General features: G+C 33.2%; 1 protein-coding gene across 1 annotated transcript; it reads right to left on the bottom strand.

Annotated features, from left to right (window-relative positions):
* Positions 1-933: 933 nt before the first annotated feature.
* LOC143053442 (hydroxymethylglutaryl-CoA lyase, mitochondrial-like) lies at positions 934-17,006 on the bottom strand. The gene is made up of 10 exons (XM_076226231.1): positions 16,901-17,006; positions 13,168-13,236; positions 12,032-12,139; positions 10,478-10,573; positions 9,441-9,499; positions 8,420-8,509; positions 6,230-6,293; positions 5,818-6,006; positions 3,090-3,215; positions 934-2,098 (listed from the first exon to the last, which is right to left on the bottom strand). The coding sequence occupies exons 1-10, from the start codon at positions 16,967-16,969 to the stop codon at positions 1,994-1,996; spliced, it is 975 nt and encodes a 324-aa protein (XP_076082346.1). The 5' UTR covers positions 16,970-17,006; the 3' UTR covers positions 934-1,993.
* Positions 17,007-17,025: the final 19 nt, after the last annotated feature.

Below are 17,025 nucleotides of genomic sequence, written 5' to 3'. Positions count from 1 at the left end.
GTTTGACGTCACAGATTTGACCGACATCTATAATGTAGTAATTAAATATAGACAAAACTCCGCCTCTGTCCAGACAGTCTAAGATAAGAGAACAGGAATAACCAGCCTCATATAATCAATATCTAACATCATTATTATCACTATAAAGAATCATTTTCATTTGTATTTTAAAAAGAAATATGCTATGAAATTAGCTAGAACATTAAAATTATGCAATAAAAGACATGTTCAAAAAAAGATCAAGACCATCCTTTCCTGAAAATAGACTGTCCCACATGATTTTTGAGTTTTTGGAATTGAAAAATTTCACATAAACTTAAAATTGGTTAAAGTGCATTAAACTCCTAACAGAAGACATATTCTTCTTATTTGTAGTAAGAACCTTAAACGTTTAAAGGTCAGAGGCTTTCAAAGATGCTTTCACACATCCATATATATATAGTTTTGTTCATTTTGGCTAGATCTTTTCCATTTAGACTTTCTCTTTTTCATAACTTTCCCCTTTTCTTTATTTACATCCATGTTATATAAATTACATTTGTTGCAATACACATGATACAATGAGATAAGACCACACTATTTACCTTGTGGTCAGGGATTAACAGCTGGACACTGGTATTAACAGATGATTGACATATTAGTCCCTCCTAAATGCCTATATATTTAGATTTATTACTATGTGCTTTTATTTACATAAGTTCATTATCAATTTACTCCCTGTTGTGATATGATAAAAAAAAATATCTTAAAAAAATCACTGTTAATCACTGTTAGACTGTAGTGCTACCTTAAAAGGTGAAAATTTTGTTGGTAAAATTCTAGTGATAGTTATTGTCTTATATGCAATGAAAATGATATGTGAAATTTTGTCTGAAGAACTGGATAGGATTTGCAGCTTCAGGCCATACAGGCCAGGGTAAAAAAAAAAACAAACTCATGTAACATTTATTATTTCTGACACACCATACACACCAAACTTTTTATGTTTTTGAACACATTTATGTTTATGTATGTAACATTTATCAAAAGATTCAAAATAATAACAAAATATCAACCATATCTTAACTTGCATAATTTTAGGTCACCCTAAAAATGAAATGTATAAAAACCTTGACAAAATAGGCCCATTTGTTCATAGAAAATTAACCCATAAGCTATCAACTGGCATGAAAACAATATATATACATATGATATAGTAAATGCCTAAAACATGAGATATGAATGATATATGAATAACTTTGAACTTTGCTTGAAATCAGTTTGTTAATACAAAAATAATACATGTACCCATAACTCACAAACATAGATTATCCCCCACTCCCTAAAAAAACCCAATAAAATGAAAGAATATGGGAGACAAAATTAGATTGAATTATATTTTTTCAAATTAAATAATTTTGTTTACTATTTTATTTTTGATTTGTAAGCTTAGGGTAAAACATTTTACTATCAAAGTCATATGGACATGCTTCCAATTAACCCTGGCCCCCAGAAACATCCTGGCTTCAGGCCTGCTGGTATCAGACATCTAATCTGGCTCTATACTGATCTTTATGAATATGAGAGGTTAGTCACTTTTGATTGTTCACTGGTCCAACCCATTTCAGTCCTGTCCTGCATAGATTTTGTGCTCTTTAGGTTTAGTCCTCACACAAATAGACTCATTAAAGTCCACATTTTCACAAAGGACTGCAGCGACTGTATGTGATATTAAATCTCACACAAATAGACTCATTAAAGTCCACATTTTCACAAAGGACTGCAGCGACTGTATGTGATATTAAACCCCACACAAATAGACTCATTAGAGTCCACATTTTCACAGAGGACTGTAGTGACTGTATGTGATATTAGATCTCACACAAATAGACTCATTAAAGTCCACATTTTTACATTGGACTGCGGCAAATGTATGTGACAGCCAGTCACAGATGATGATGTTTACTTTTCACAGATTGCACAATTCAGAAAACAGATCTAGAAATTAATTATTTCATAGACTTGATTTTGTTGCTTGTGCCACTTTGGAATGAGTTTGTCGTCCTATAGCAGACGATATAAAATTACCAGCGTCTATCAACTTTTGTATATTAACACCCTGAAAATAGAAAAAAATAAAATAATTCAAAGCTGTAGGGTTTTCTCAAAAGAAGAAGTTTAGGTTACTGATTGTCAGTGAGACAACTCGCCACTGGAGACTTAATGAGGTAAAATAATAATGTCAAAAGCACCTGCCAAATGCAGAATTCAAATTCAATGCCTCAATGTTAACAGGCTAGTTATAGTTGTTGGGCAGGCTACTGATATTTGTAGATAATTTATTTAGACCAAGGTGGCCATCGAGAGCACAAGAAATTAATTAAACAAGTCAATTCAATTTAACAATCGAATGCAGAGTTTGTAAGTTTGTAGTAAGTTGACTACAAAAGAATTACCAAATTGAAAATTCTTCAAATTTTTCTTATCAAAATCTACAGGACCAAATTTATTTTTACAGGACATGTCCCGTTGGTCCTGTGCTAATAGGCCACTTCATGGTTAGTTCAGCCATATTGAATAGGGGCAGATATTTTTGAAAGAAAAGGAAATAGTATAATAGTAGAGATAATCCTATGCATGTTTCCAAGCAACTGCTCTGTTTTAATGAAATTTTCCCATATTTTTCAGACCATTTTTTCCTCCATTGTAAAAATCTGCCCCCTATACAATATGACCGAAATAACTGTAAAGGGGCCTATTTTGAGAACTGTGGTGGGTCTCATTATCAATCATACCACATCTCCTTAATTTATGACATAGATTCAGTAGAGATAAAAAAAGAATCCTTTCACAAATATTGCTCCCACATGGCAAAATCAATTAATATATATATTAGTAAGTCAAATCTATGTTATTAATCTCCAATAAGGAAAGAAATTATTATTCACTGTGCGCAGAACAGTCAATAATTGTATATTTGTTTTCATTCAAAGTCAAGACCCTAATATATAAATCAAGACCCTAATAAATATGAATTTATATTTCATAAAAATCATTTTTCATATCCTCATTCATCTAATGAGAATAACAATAACAAAATTATAACTCACTGTTTTAATTGATAAACCATGCATTAAATAGACTACATCTTCTGTGGATACGTTTCCACTGGCACCTTTGGCATATGGACATCCTCCAAGACCTGCTACGGAACTGTCCACCACCGAGATACCCATCTGTTAAATAGAAAAAGATGGCAAAGATTGAATTGATTGATTGTATTGATTGATTGATTGATTGTATTGATTGATTGATGTTTAATGCAAATTTCAGCACTGTTGGATATTTCATGCCAGCTTGAGGTGAATGAAAGGGAGAAGATTCAGAGAATTTGTTTTTAAGAAATGTTTGTGTAATAAAATAAAATTGAGAATGGAAATGGGGAATGTGCCAAAGAGACAACAACCCCACCATAGAAAAAAACAACAACAGAAGGTCACTAACAGGTCTTCGATGTAGCGAGAAATTCCCGCATCCGGAGGCGTCCTTCAGCTGGCCCCTAAACAAATATATACTAGTTCAGTGATAATGAACGCCATATTAATTTCCAAATTGTACACAAGAAACTAAAATTAAAATAATACAAGACTAACAAAGGCCAGAGGCTCCTGACTTGGGACAGGCGCAAAAATGTGGCGGGGTTAAACATGTTTGTGAGATCTCAACCCTCCCCCTATACCTCTAGCCAATGTAGAAAAGTAAACGCATAAAAATACACACATTAAAATTCAGTTCAAGAGAAGTTCGAGTCTGATGTCAGAAGATGTAACCAAAGAAAATAAACAAAATGACAATAATACATAAATAACAACCGACTACTAGCAGTTAACTGACATGCCAGCTCCCAGACCTGGGGTAATTGTAATTGTACGCAATCATTAATCAGCTGTAATTGATTACAATTTTTCAAGTAATCAGTGTAATCATTAATCAGCCAAAAATCTGATTACATGTACTTTAATTTAATCAATTACTTTTCAAAATACCCTGTAATTATAATTACTTTTTGATTACATTCTGATTACAATGAAAAAAATTCTAAAATTGTGTTTTTGGTCATTAAATGAACCTTGATAAATTTTTAACATACTAAAATGGTTTGGTTACGTTAAGCATGTCTACTTCAGTAAACAATAAACTGTTACAGTATTGAAAAGTCATCATTAGCCTAAGCAGAGACATACAATACAATTATATACCTTTTATCTTGGTAAAAGATATTGTACATGCATGTATATTCATCGTTTTATAATGATCTTCATATTAATATTTGATAATAACTGTTATAGATATATATTCAAGTAATACTTTTCTTTAACCCTGAATTATAATCTTTTGTTAATTTTTGTGACTTTTATCAACTTTGAATTGATAGGAAGGAGACTAATTAAGGTTTGTTTTTATTGCAATTGTAATACCAATTGAGTATAGCTGTAGGGAAATATATATGATAAAAGATAAATCAGACATGAAAATTTACCCAATTAGCACAAACTAAATTAAAAGTTGGACAAATATGTTGTTTAGAATTTTTTTTAAATGGACTGGACATGTAAAATGCAATGATTTTTAGTACTTGCATACTGTTTACAATTTGGTTAAACATTTCTATTAAAACATAGTTTTAACCAGTAACTTTATTTCATCCATATTTAAACTTCCATAAACTGCAACTTGGAATACATATAAATTATGAAAGAGGTCAGAAGACAAACAAAAAACTCTTATGATATATCTTTTTTTAAATTTATTTCAAAATAATTCAGAGATCATTGGTGATAAAGTGTATTGTATATATATGTAGTTAAATTTGGTGTTTATTTAAATAGATGAAGTTTAATTTGAAGTTATCATTTAATAATTGAACCAAATAAAATACTTTCTCAAAAATGCTATAGTTATATTGAACGTTTATCATTCACATCATTCAAAATGTTTTGTTTCTAAATTCATTGTAATCAGATGTAATCATGATTACTTTGCCAATGTAATCATTAATTTAATCAGATACTTTCAGAAATGATGTAATCATTAATTTAATTTAATCGTACAAATGACAAAGTAATTGTAAATTAATCAATTACATTGAAAGTAATCAAACCCATCTCTGCCAGCTCCAGACTTCAATTAAACTGACTGTAAGATTATGATTTCATCATATGAACATCAGGCAAAATCCTTCCCGTTAGGGGTTTAGTATCATACTATCATAACATATATGAGAAGAACATAACCCTTGTCATGCCAACAACTGGTTCATAGTACATGGTTACCCCATCTGCACTATCATTTTCTATGTTCAATGGACCGTGAAAATGGGGGGAAATCTCTGATTTGGCATTAAAATAATAAAAAGATCATATTATAAGAAACATGTGTACCAAGTTTCAAGTTGATGGACTTCACCTTTATCAAAAACTACCTCAACCAAAATTTTAACCTGAAGCGGGACAAACGGACAGACGGACAAATGGATGGACGAACCACAGACCAGAAAACATAATGGTCCTAAATGGGGGATAATAATAAATTGGGCATAAAAATAGAGAATACATTTTTTTTCATTTACTAAAAGCTTTTTATAAGAGCTATCTTCTCATACTTTTTTTTCTCACAAAATTATGTCATTTTTCTAAGACAAATTTTAGTGTTGTAAATTTAATAATAAAAACCTGTGTCCCTTCCCCTAAAAAATGAAGTATTGGTGCCTAAGTTTATATTACTAGTAAAGCAGAAAGTCTAAATTATGTGCATATTTTAAGCAACAAATCTAGTCACCTGTAAAGCAGCAAATATATTGGCAATAGCCTGACCATATGTATCATGGCAGTGTACTGCTAACTTCTCTATTGGTACATCTCTTGATACCGTAGATATCAGCGTCTTCATTTTACCTGGTGTACCAACACCTATGGTATCTCCTAGTGATATTTCATAACATCCCATGTCTAACATCTTTTTGGAAACCTGAAATATAACATAAAAATATTTATTTACTGTAAATTCAGAAATTATTGTGATGTTATAATTTTTCATTTCCATATAAATTAAACAGGATTTTTCTCAATATCGCAAAAATTAAAATCGCATTGGAGTCTAAAAATGACAAAATCTCAATCTTAAATGCACACAATAATTTCATTTTTATATTACTGAAAAAAATTCAACAAGAAAAATAAAAAAACCTCACCCAGGCCACTTTTTCTGGGTCAATGTCACCTTCATATGGACAACCAAGTACACAGGATACGTATCTGTTCATATACAAAACATAAAAGAAAATAAGCAAAACATAAAAATACATTATATATATATATATATTATTGAGTGGATCCTTATTCCCGAAATTGCAACTCCTGTTGAGTGTATTTCCTTTCTAGTGCAAATATGTATATCTATATATATACAACTCGTCTAAACATCAACCCAACAATGTTAGATCTGTAAATTTGCTTTCGCAAATTTTTGGTTCTTCCCTCGCCGGGATTAGAACCCATGCTACTGTGATATCGTGACACCAAATCGCCTGCACGGCAGCCGTCCTGCTAGACCACACGACCACCTGGGCTCTCAAAAAAAGAGCTTTCGCTGGCCGTGTGTTGCCTTTCCACGTCAGTTTTAATCTAGCGGCGTACTACAGTACATGATATATAAGACATGAAGATGTTATTGTTACAGATCAGCTAAATTATCTATAGTAAAGGATCCTACAAATTAATGTAATATACAGTCACAGAAAATAATTATGTTTATAAGCACGTCTGAGTCAGTGACAACTCTACAACAGATGTATCCATCGGATCGCCATCAATGATGGTGATACATGGCTGTGTACATAATGTATATACAACTCGTCTAAACATCAACCCAACAATGTTAGATCTGTAAATTTGCTTTCGCAAATTTTTGGTTCTTCCCTCGCCGGGATTAGAACCCATGCTACTGTGATATCGTGACACCAAATGGCCTGCACGGCAGCCGTCCCGCTAGACCACTCGACCACCTGGGCTCTCAAAAAAAGAGCTTTCGCTGGCCGTGTGTTACCTTTCCACGTCAGTTTTAATCTAGCGGCGTACTACAGTACATGATATATAAGACATGAAGATGTTATTGTTATAGATCAGCTAAATTATCTATAGTAAAGGATCCTACAAATTAATGTAATATACAGTCACAGAAAATAATTATGTTTATAAGTACGTCTGAGTCAGTGACAACTCTACAACAGATGTATCCATCGGATCGCCATCAATGATGGTGATACATGGCTGTGTACATAATGTATATACAACTCGTCTAAACATCAACCCAACAATGTTAGATCTGTAAATTTGCTTTCGCAAATTTTTGGTTCTTCCCTCGCCGGGATTAGAACCCATGCTACTGTGATATCGTGACACCAAATCGCCTGCACAGCAGCCGTCCCGCTAGACCACACGACCACCTGGGCTCTCAAAAAAAGAGCTTTCGCTGGCCGTGTGTTACCTTTCCACGTCAGTTTATCTATATATATATAAGTACGTCTGCGAAAGCAAATTTACAGATCTAACATTGTTGGGTTGATGTTTAGACGAGTTGTATATACATTATGTACACAGCCATGTATCAACATCATTGATGGCGATCCGATGGATACATCTGTTGTAGAGTTGTCACTGACTCAGACGTACTTATAAATATAATTATTTTCTGTGACTGTATATTACATTAATTTGTAGGATCCTTTACTATAGATAATTTAGCTGATCTGTAACAATAACATCTTCATGCCTTATATATCATGTACTGTAGTACGCTGCTAGATTAAAACTGACAAGGAAAGGTAACACACGGCCAGCGAAAGCTCTTTTTTTGAGAGCCCAGGTGGTCGTGTGGTCTAGCGGGACGGCTGCAGTGCAGGCGATTTGGTGTCACGATATCACAGTAGCATGGGTTCGAATCCCGGCAAGGGAAGAACCAAAAATTTGCGAAAGCAAATTTACAGATCTAACATTGTTGGGTTGATGTTTAGACGAGTTGTATATATATATATATATATATATATATATCATTATTGTAGAGCCTAGGTGGTCCAGTGGTCTTGTGCATCGGATGTAGTGCAAGGCGATTAGCTGCCATGATGTCTCCGTATCATGATTTCGAATACAGGCTCATTTTACATTTAAATATATATATCCATTATATTGATATGGAGATACCATAGTGATTTTGTGGAAGTATTTGTTAACACTATTCTATTATCATCATTTCAATTAATTTTTTTTGGTTATTATTGAAGATTTTTTTGTACAAATGTTTTGTCATATAAAATATTTTCTTAACTAAAAATACATTTGATTTCAACTGGCACATTTAACACAAGAATTAAAGTGTACATTACCCTCTGACAGGTGTATTAGTCTTCTTAGCTTCCTCTAGAACTGCATCAAATCTTTTCAGACTATCTTCTATACTGCAGTTTATGTTTTTTCTATGAAAAAGTTAAGAGATTTACACTACAGAAAAACATATATATTTATACACTTATATGCAAATTTAGTCTACCATAAAGTAATGTAAAACAAGTTCCTGTAAAATTTTTAGTGCAATTTAAAACATATGACGTCAAAATCAAACAGTGATTGTTGAATAACGCCAGAAGGTTATTAGGAAACAAATGTAGGGTATTTTTTTTTTTTAAATTAACCTTAATTCCCAAAAGTGTAAATATGTCCATTTAAAAAATATCAACGGGAAAATGAAATATCATGAGTTGAAAAAAAATAGGAGTCCACATTGGTAAAAGAAGTTAATGAGAGGAGACTGAGATGACCACAAAACTTTACAGAGAATCAAATAAAATATAGCTGCTGTACACAACCCACACAAAAAGACCTAGGAGTACACATAGATTTTCTGAAAGTGTTAACTGTTCTCGAATCACTAGCAACCACAAGTTGAATGCTTGCATAATGGTTGTTCTATAAAAAAACATGCATAAGACCCAGGGATAGCATTTCCAAATCTCAACTATGGTTGGGTGTCAACCATTTTTTTGGCATAATGGGAATGTAAGTGAAATTTTAATTTTCCTCTATATGTGATTAAATTCTTTTAAAGTGCCGTCCCTTGGTCCCATGTATGTTGTAATTGAACAGCCCTTATTTTGATCTCTATCCCATTAACTAAAATCATTGCACAGGTATCATGCTAGGCATACAGAAAAATTGTTTTAACTGTCAGATCCTGAAAGTTTACAAATCATCACTGTTGAGCTGCTGACATAATGTACAGTCATAATATTAAGTAATTTCTGAGAGTGAGAGAAAAAAAATTGTTGGATGTACAGATTGTCATAGTCCTTTTAGAGTAGGGGTATACAAATAAATCTATTACAGCTTATATTATTAGTCCTGGCTTACTTGCTGAAGGATTCTGATGCTGCACCAAATATAGCAATCTCATTAACTTTGGCATTTATCTGAAATAAAAAAAATATTAGATTTTCATGTAATTTAAGATCATCATGAGTAATTTCGCCTTAACAAGTTATTGCTATTGATAACTGGAAGCTTTAATGCCTGTATGATACTATTGCTCACCTGTATTGCTCACCTGGCCTTGCGGTTATAAAACTTTCGAGTCAGTTTTTTGTATTCGTACTCGAAATTCAACCAATCAAAATGCTGGATTTCATGTTTCGAGTATGATTTTTGTGCTCCGAGCACTGAGCAAAGTTTTATGACTTCAACCCCTGTATCTATTGTCATGACTGTGGTTTTGGAAATCATGTAAAATAAGATTAAAATGATAATGAATAGTATTAGATAACCTAATAATGATTGAGGCAAAGTCTGATTTATTTTGGCCCTGTAGTTAAATTAAAAGCAGGTAATCCCAGTATTGTAGTAGTTATTGAAGATCCTTTATCATTATTTAAATTAGTTTTCAAGTTGTGACCATTTTTAATTGTATTTTTTACAATTACCCATTACCAATAGTCTTCTATAGTAAACCAATGTTATTTTTTTTTTTTTAGCAATGGCAGTCATGTTGGTTGGATGACAGGTTTGTCAGTTACATTTTTCAATCAAGATACACTATTGAAATTTTTTTTCTACATTTAGTTCTATTTGGCACAGTAGATGAAGTGGGTAAGGTCTGCAGGTCTGGATGGTTTTTTTTTCATTTCTGTAAAAAAAAAATCAGCTCATTTTTCTTTATTCTTTATTCAATCATTGAATTATTCTCTATCCTCTGTATTCCATAAACCACATCTATAACCATTTGATGTGTTATGGCCCATAATCATGTATTCCATAAACTACATCTGTAACCATTTGATGTGTTATGGCCCATAATCATGAATTCCATAACCCACATCTATAACCATTTGATGTGTTATGGCCCATAATCATGTATTCCATAAACCACATCTATAACCATTTGATTTACCTACAGCAGAATGAAATCCTTTAACATTTGGGACAAGTGCCTGATATATCACTCCAGGGTGTCTCTTAATTCCTGTCATCACTTCTGTATGGTCGGCCATCTGTCGCAAAGAAACAATCATGATTATCATAATAGCAATCATAGGTTATCACTTTTGCATGGGCAGCCTTCTGTGACAAATAATAATCATGAAAATAATAATCATGAAAATGACAATCTTAAAAATTATCTATCTTCACTTTAACTGTTATTTTTATAATGGAACAGGTTTGTGTTGATATAATAAAAATAAATAATGGGCCAAGTTTCTTCACAATGTATAACATGTATAAGGAAATTGAATAATGTATCTGGTGATGGCTGTTTTGTTTGTGGTGATTCAAAATTCCCTCTTCCCACTATATGATAAACTTAAACATGTACATGTTCTATACAATTTTTTTTAAATACATTCTTATTTTATGTGTTTTAATGCTGCTTTCAAGAACTGCTTTTGGCTATTACGTGGCAGCTGCCAGTTTTTATCGGTGGAGAAAGCCAGAGTGCCTGGAGAAAACCACTGACCTTTGATAGGAAAACTGTCAATCCTATTCAATTAAAATTAGAGACAAGTGCACCCACATGAGAGGGGTTCAAACTCACAACCTCAATGTTGACTGTCTAGTGGTAAAAGTGGTAACTACTTATAACACTTCGATCACCAAGACCAAGGCCCCTTAGGCCAAATAACATAGTATGTGTGGTTCCAGTTACTTTTAATTTTTTTTTTAGGGTAGGTAGGTAGGGATTTTTATTTATTTTATGTTATTTTTTACATTTAGTCTATGGGAGCAACATTCTGACTTTAACAGTGCTTAATGGAAAATGAACAAGAATGTGTCCAAAGTACACGGATGCCCCACTTGCACTATCATTTTCCATGTTCAATGGACCGTGAAATTGGATAAAAAATATAATAAGCATTAAAATTAGAAAGATAATATCATAGGGAACATGTGTACTAAGTTTCAAGTTGATCGGACTTCAACTTCATCAAAAACTACCTTGACCAAAAACTTTAACCTGAAACATGCACTTTCATTTTCTATGTTCAGTGGACCGTGAAATTGGGGTCAAAAGTTTAATCTGGCTTTAAAATTAGAAAGATCATATCATAAGGAACATGTGTACTAAGTTTCAAGTTGATTGGACTTCAACTTCATCAAAAACTACCTTGACCAAAAACTTTAACCTGAAGCGGGACAGACGGACGGACGAACGAACGAACGGACAGACAGACGGACGGACGGACGGACGGACGGACGAACGGACGCACAGACCAGAAAACATAATGCCCCTCTACTATCGTAGGTGGGGCATAAAAATCTTTAAGGTAGGCTATTATTTAGACTAAAAAGAAGGGTAAGTAGGCTAACTGTAACCACACATATATTTTTATTTGGCCTTAGCTGTTAAAGAGAATTGTAATACAGGTTCCTGTGACTATCATTGATTGGCTGTTGACTGCTAAAATCTAGAATGAAGCATGACATGACATTTTTGACATATATAAACAAACCTGGGGGATCCATTTTGGTGACACAAAACTTGTGACCTCAATAACAGACAATCCTGCTTCTGATAATTTGTTGATAAACTCAATCTTTGTTTGTACTGGAACTATGGCCTGTTGAAAATAATATCAATAATGTCAAAATTGCATTTAGTGAGACTGGTCAATAGTCTTCTTCAAGAACTCAAGAACATATTCACCACTGACCAGCATATAAGTACTTATTCAAAATATTCAAATTATGAGAACTAAACCTTTTTTTTTGCGTTTCAAAATGGAAGTATATTGACATGCTTAAATAAATTTTTTGTATGACAGGATCTTAAATTTGCATTGAATTAAGTTCAAGCAACAATGCAAATAATGGTTAACTAAATAACAAATTGCGACTTGGATGGATATTTGTCTCATCGGCACTCTTACCACATCTTTCTTATATTTATTGAATCATTTTTCTGCATTTTTTAAACTTGTGGGTATCATTTTTTTTTTAATTCAGGAAAAAAAAACTATTGATCTCATGTGAGTTATGTCACAAATTCTGTATTCAAGCTTATTCAGTTATTTGGAATTTACATTATTCATTCAATGATTCACCGATAACCATGATAACCTCAAAATTACCTAAAAATCAGAACCTCACCAAGTCTATTCAGAATTTGTACTATTCATTCAATTCATGAGTAACCAGCCTCACAAAGCACTTGGAATTTTTACTTTTCCTCAAATTCATGGTTCATCTATACCACTCTACCCTCTCCCAAATCCCTGAAAATCAGTACCTCACCAAGCTTTATGTAGTTTGCATTTCATTGATTATCTAAGTTCATGGTTCACCAATTATCATGATTATACCATATACATGTATACCCCAAATAATCCATGAAAATCAGAACATGCACCACATTAATAATAATGAATCAAACAGTCTTACGAGGGGCGTAAAGGGGGGGTATCTGCACGGAAGAACATGAAATAAAATTGCCATTTCACGATGAAGGAACAATTAAAAATGTCTTGCATGTTGATCTTTTTACCGATTTCACGAAACACGGTGATAACGAACCGTTTCCACGACTGCACGTGAAATAAAAATAGCAAAACATGTTGCACGAAAATAACCCTTTACCACCCTCTCTTACCTTTTCATTCTGAAGCCCATCTCTTGGTCCAACTTCAACAATCTTTACAAATGAGGGAAAACCAGCAATCTACAAAAAAAGAATGAAAGACTCAAACGGCTGGAAAATTTAAGACCAAATGACACAGATATTAACATGATTAACAACTATAGGTAACTGTCTGTATGGCCTTCATCATGTTCAACATGCTGGTTCTTTGATTACAATTTGTAACACAATTGAATAAAAATTTCAACTTTATGATAATAAAATCATTTCCTCCATTTATTAATTTATAAAACGAACAAAACAATTTGCTAAATTTGGAAAATTTTACAAAAAAAATAGAGCTTGGTATCCTGAAACATGAGTTATCTTGCAAAGAATGCCCTACACGTTTTTGATAGTTCATAGCAAAAAATTCGTAAACTTTATGCAGGCAAAGATTTTATGGAAATTAGGAATTTGAGAGGTTACCCAAACATAACCTTGATGAGATGTCTTCAGATCTTTAATCAAAATAGTCAAAGGAAAAGTAAATCTGCACATGTATTTAACAGAGCAAAGAAAATCTGATTTTAATCAGATTGTCTAAAATAGGAGGCAAATTATGTTGATTGTACATGTTAGAAGTCATGAACGATTCAGAATACCTCCGATCAATTTTAATTTTAGTCATCAGACATTTTGTGAAACATACATGTAGTCCAAGTTTGCAATCTTATTTGATGACACAAAACTAGTCCAAATATTTTAAATTTTATATCGCATAAAAACTGTCAACTTCTGAAAAAAACGAGTCATAATGTTTACAAACTTTTCCAGATGAATTTTATATATATTCTATATATTCACCTCAGACATAGGAGTAATTATTAAATGATATGAGCAAATAAGCCCTAATACAGATAAATCAGCATGTGCAATACTGAAAACGTTCCACTGTTGGTATAATTCAAAATTTAATATTGCTTTTTGAACAGGCATAACAGGGCCAATACGAAAAAAAACCGTATTGGCCCATGGGCTAATACAGGACGGGACGTTCACAATTTTCTTACGCCATTACTTAACTTTAGAATGTTTGGTGGTATCGTTATGTATAAAAACATTTGTATATATTTTTTAAATTAAAATCACAAAATAAACAGGTAAATGATGTGCATTGTTTTGTAACGTCTTAAAGTTTTGAAACGGAAAACACAGGGCCAATATGGAAAAAAGCCGTATTGGCCCATGGGCTTATACTTCTTGTACTTTCGATGACTTTCTGTTTTTAATTTTCTTAAAATCATTTCAATAATGTGTAATGAACTGGTTGTTCCGTATTGGCCCTGTTTTAGATTCTCGATCAGCTGTATTGGACCTGAGACTCCAAGAGAGAATTGTAATTGCTCATCTTTTCTGAGCATATATTTCGTCCTATTTGTCATCTTATTTTTTAGGATCTGGGTATGTCTATGTATGTATTTGTCTCTGTTTTTCTCATTTTGACTGACGCCACATAATTCCCTTATTTCTGTGACAATTTAATCAATGTAAATAACACTCATTGTCAGATGAGGCCACAATCAAAAATATTTTGGTTTGCCCAAACCCTACCCAAAGGTTGAGACAGTGGGTAGGTAGGTAGGCATTTTCTTTTTTTTTCTTCAAAAAGAGAAATTGAAGTAGCGGGTGTTTATTAGTCTTCATGCCTATCTGATTAAAAAAAAACTTCTTCAAATCAGGACAATAAAAGAATTTGAGTAGGCAACTTTTTTCTGGGTAGGTAGCGTTTGGGCAAACAAACCTATTCTTTTTTATGGCCTGAGTGACACAAGGGGTAGAACGTGTTGCGAGGGCGGGTAGTGTAATCTATATTTATTTATGTAGTTTATTGTGGTGAAATCTCACTCCCCTGATACGTGAAAGGGGAAAACCGAAGAACAACGAACTAGAACAGCACAGACTGACAGTGGACACACAACCGATGCAATATAAAGACAAATAAAATACCCTGACCTGTAAAACGAATGAGGGACGAAGGTAAGGACTGAGCAGTTGCAATAAGCATGTGTATCAACTCCAATATAATGAATCAAATATCCCGCATGAAAAGAATAATTGGAATCAAAGCAGACAACCCTAAATATTAATTTTTATTAAAGCGAACAGAGTTGGTCTTTTTAGAGAAAATTTACCCATACACACAAGACAGATGCATTGTAGGAATAATGGGCTGTCAGAGTTATGGGTTGTCAAAATAGTGGGCTGTCAGAGTAATGGGCTGTCTGAATATTGGGCTGTCGGCGTAGAATCCAGGTCCATTCGCGCCCATTCGAGTTCGCACCCGATCATGTACGCGCCCTTTCACACCCTACACCATGTACACGTTCGCGCCCAATTTTTATTGGTTTTTTTGTTTGATAACTTTATAACCAAGTTTTGGCCAGTGTATTCCTATTAGTATAGTTGTTGTCATTGTCTCAAAGTAAAGTGAGAACTTGTTTTATGTGTTGAAAAAAATTTAATCAGGTTTTGGATAGTGTATTGTTAAAATATTTTTAATCATTGTTTTTAAATACAAAAGTGAGATTCTGACGACCAGGATTTTTGGGTGGAATAAATCTTAAATATTAATCAATTTTGGTTAGTGTATTGCTATAATTTTTTATTTGATTGTTTCAGATCATAGGGGCCAATCTTACAATACAATACACCTTATCGCTATTTATTCCATTCCGGATAAGTTCTAAAATTACACAACTTTTTCATCCAGTTGAAGCTATCTGGGACCCTGTTTAAACAATTCACCATGTATGAAACTTTTTAATGAGACCTGTTTAAACTACCGTAAATGCTTCAAACAAAATATTTTTTTACTTTAATTTTAATTTCGAAAAAAGTGGATCATATTCTATCAAAGTTTCTTGATGATCGCTTTCTAAAGTTTTTCCTCCCTCAGCTCACTACTGATGACCTCTATTTTCGGCGGCATGACCCTAACAGGAAGTTGTATAAATGACTGTTTTTCCCCAGACTGGACTAAATAGGGCTCTTCACGGTTAGTTCGGCCATATTGGATAGGGGGCAGATTTTTTGGAAGGAGGTGGAAATGGTATGAAAGTGTGGGAAATCCTATGTGTGTTTCCAAGCAACAGCTCTGTTTTAATGATGTTTTCCCGTATTTTTCACACCATTTTTACCTCTATTATGAAAATCTGCCCCCTATCCAATATGGCCGAACTAACCGTGAAGAGCCCTATTGTGATAAGGTGTATGTACATGCAGTATTTACATCAAGGCAATTTAAAACAACAATCATGATTTTCTTATTATTCAACTGGAACTTGATTTTAAATTGGGTGCGAACTGACCTTGGGTGCGAAAGTGCGAGGTGCGAACATGTAGGGTGCGAAAGTGTATTGGGTGGGAACGGACCTGATACTGTCGGCGTAATGGGCTGTTGGAATACTGGTTGTCAGACTATCGGGATGTCACCATGGTCACAGACATATATGTATGATAGAGGGACAAAAGAGGAACGATAGATCCTTAGAGGGTCAATAGATATATGACAACAATAGGTGATTTAAAGTGAAAGTTAAACTCAAAATTGTGTGTTTATTTCTCAACTCATATCAAAAGTCCTCAATTCATATCATCATATATCCACCTTTTTATTGAATTGAAACGAGACACATTAACCTAATACCTTCAATGAGAAGTTTGTGTTGAACGCTGTTGTTAAAAGTCTTTAAATATAGCTTACTGTTGCTTGGGAGTAATTTTTTGACACTTTTTCCAAGAATTTGGAACTGAGAAGACGACGAACAGCCATAACCCGGAAGTGAATTTCACGGCACTAAATTTTAACCTTTTTACACTTTTCTTGCA

This window comes from Mytilus galloprovincialis, chromosome 12, assembly GCF_965363235.1.
Source record: "Mytilus galloprovincialis chromosome 12, xbMytGall1.hap1.1, whole genome shotgun sequence".
NCBI lineage: Eukaryota > Metazoa > Mollusca > Bivalvia > Mytilida > Mytilidae > Mytilus > Mytilus galloprovincialis.
Note: the sequence above shows the minus strand (reverse complement) of the source record. Positions and strands in the feature narration are given on the sequence as shown.